The sequence below is a fragment of the Ailuropoda melanoleuca genome, unplaced genomic scaffold (genome assembly GCF_002007445.2).
Source record: "Ailuropoda melanoleuca isolate Jingjing unplaced genomic scaffold, ASM200744v2 unplaced-scaffold2267, whole genome shotgun sequence".
Classification (NCBI taxonomy): domain Eukaryota; kingdom Metazoa; phylum Chordata; class Mammalia; order Carnivora; family Ursidae; genus Ailuropoda; species Ailuropoda melanoleuca.
In genome coordinates, this window is record NW_023192359.1 from 8,691 (window position 1) to 11,232 (window position 2,542).

Consider the following 2,542-nt stretch of genomic DNA (forward strand, 5'->3'; position numbering starts at 1 on the left):
TGCTTAAAGTCCTGTCTTCATCTCAGTGGTTATTTTCCCTACCGCCTTACTATTACTTTCCATCCTTCCAGTCAAAATATACCTAAAGCAGTGAATGGAAACCCAAGTAAAGTTCATACCCAGGTGTTTGTAATGTATCAATGTGTGTTGATTAACTATGACAGGCACCTAAGCAAAGATGTGCAATGTTCTACCAATGCCTTTCTTTGATCATCATTTTATCCTCCCTATTTGACTTTTAGGAATTTATTTCTTCTCTTCACCCTCCTTTTATTTTCTTACACTCCTTCCCATTGATCTTCATTCTTCCCCTTTCTTTATGTGTTCATTCCTGCCTGTCCTTTACACATGCTACCGACTCCAACTCAACCACATTGAATACACTCAGTTCCATATTTTCCATTGTGACTGTCCACAGTATAATAATTAAAGTTCATAAACAGATTATATTATATGCTATAAATGGAAGTTTAGAGACTTTAGGATTATAGGTTCATGTAGTGTGGGATTTTCCTGTTTACAAAAATTATCACTCAAACTCCAATGCAAGCACCATTTCAGCAGTACAAACCTAACATTAATATATATATACACGTAAAAAACAGACTTCAAATGTGTATTAACTGTTATTATGTTAACTGTTATTATTCTTTTCTCATTTCTAATTGTTGTTTATTTTATTATTCTTGATTATATTTTCAAAAGGTTATCTATTTTTTGTTTTTTTTTTAAACTTTTTTCGATGCTCATATACACTCTTCCAATTTTCTAGGAGTCAATACGTATTATTTTTGGTTTTAAGTTTTATTGTTTTATTTAACTCGAATTCCTCGAGTTTAATTTTTGCATCCTTTTCTAACTTCTTAAGTTGACTCATTATCCCATGTACTTGAATAAATAAGAGCAATTTAAAGCAATAGATGGCCTCTGAGTGCATCTTTGCTCATACTACCAAACCCATGCTCTGGGCTCCCATTATTTTGTAAATAATTTACTATCAATTAAATAAAAGATCTGTCAATAATCAATTTAAATTATCAACATTTAACACATTGTGTGAAGCACTCCTCAAAGTTAATTCCTTCTCTCATTTCTTTCAGGTCACTTTAGAGCCTTCCCTTCCTTATGATTCAATGGACCAAGGAAATGGCTCTGTGGTAACTGAGTTCGTGTTACTGGGACTTGCACAGTCCTTGGGAATGCAGGTTTTCCTTTTTCTCTTCTTCTCTTTGTTCTATGTGGGAATTATCTTGGGAAACCTCTTCATTATGTTAACAGTGATTTTTGATTCTCACTTACACTCCCCCATGTATATCCTGCTGGCCAACCTATCATCCATTGACCTGGGTCTTTCATCCACCACAGTTCCTAGGATGATCTCTGATCTTTTCAGTGGTTGCAAAATCATTTCCTTCCATAACTGCATGATACAAATGTTCTTTATTCATGTCATGGGAGGAGTTGAGATGGTACTGCTCATAACCATGGAATATGACAGGTATACAGCCATTTGCAAGCCTCTCCACTATCTAACTACTATGAATCCCAAAATGTGCATGCTTTTGATAGTGGCTGCTTAGATCATTGGGGTGATTCATGCTGTGTCTCAGTTTGTTTTTGTCATAAATTTACCGTTCTGTGGCCCTAATAATGTGGGGAGCTTTTATTGTGATTTTCCTAGGGTTATTAAACTTGCATGCATGGACACTTACAGACTAGAATTTGTGGTCACTGCCAACAGTGGCTTCATATCTATGGGCACCTTTTTGTTCTTAATTGTATCATACATCGTTATTCTGATCACTGTCAGACAACATTCTTCAAAAGATTTGTCCAAAGCATTCGTCACTCTGTCAGCTCACATCACTGTAGTGGTTTTGTTTTTCACTCCGTGCATGTTTCTCTATGTGTGGCCTTTCCCTACCAAGTCAATGGATAAATTTTTTGCCATTGTGGACTTTGTCACCACTCCTGTATTAAATCCTGCCATCTATACTTTAAGGAACAGAGATATGAAGGTGGCAATGGGAAGGCTGAGTCGACAAGTTGTAAGTTCTATGGAGATGCCATGACAGATTTCACTGGTAAGAGCACAAGATGAATGTCATGGACCATCAGGACCCTTGTGATCACCATGAACATTATGGATTATGTACAATTCATTATCACCTTAAAAAAAAACTGAGAACTCTACATGAAAGAGATACTGAATTAAAGAACTTCACTTTCAAATACAGCTGCAGTATTTTCTGTTAAGTATGAAAACTTAGGGGCGCCTGGGTGGCACAGCGGTTAAGCGTCTGCCTTCGGCTCAGGGCGTGATCCCGGCGTTCCGGGATCGAGCCCCACGTCAGGCTCCTCTGCTGAGAGCCTGCTTCTTCCTCTCCCACTCCCCCTGCTTGTGTTCCCTCTCTCGCTGACTGTCTCTATCTCTGTCAAATAAATCAATAAAATCTTTAAAANTCAAATAAATCAAAAAAATCTTTAAAAAAAAAAAAAAAAAAAAGTATGAAAACTTAAGTGTTATATATTCCTACTGACC

At 36.8% G+C, this 2,542-nt stretch overlaps 1 protein-coding gene across 1 annotated transcript; it reads left to right on the top strand.

Moving 5' to 3' along the window:
- Window positions 1-1,073: 1,073 nt before the first annotated feature.
- Window positions 1,074-2,289, top strand: LOC100482155 (olfactory receptor 4F6-like). The gene is given in 1 exon segment (XM_011218364.3): window positions 1,074-2,289. A coding segment is annotated over 1 exon segment (939 nt). The 5' UTR covers window positions 1,074-1,133; the 3' UTR covers window positions 2,073-2,289.
- The last annotated feature ends 253 nt before the right edge of the window (window positions 2,290-2,542 follow it).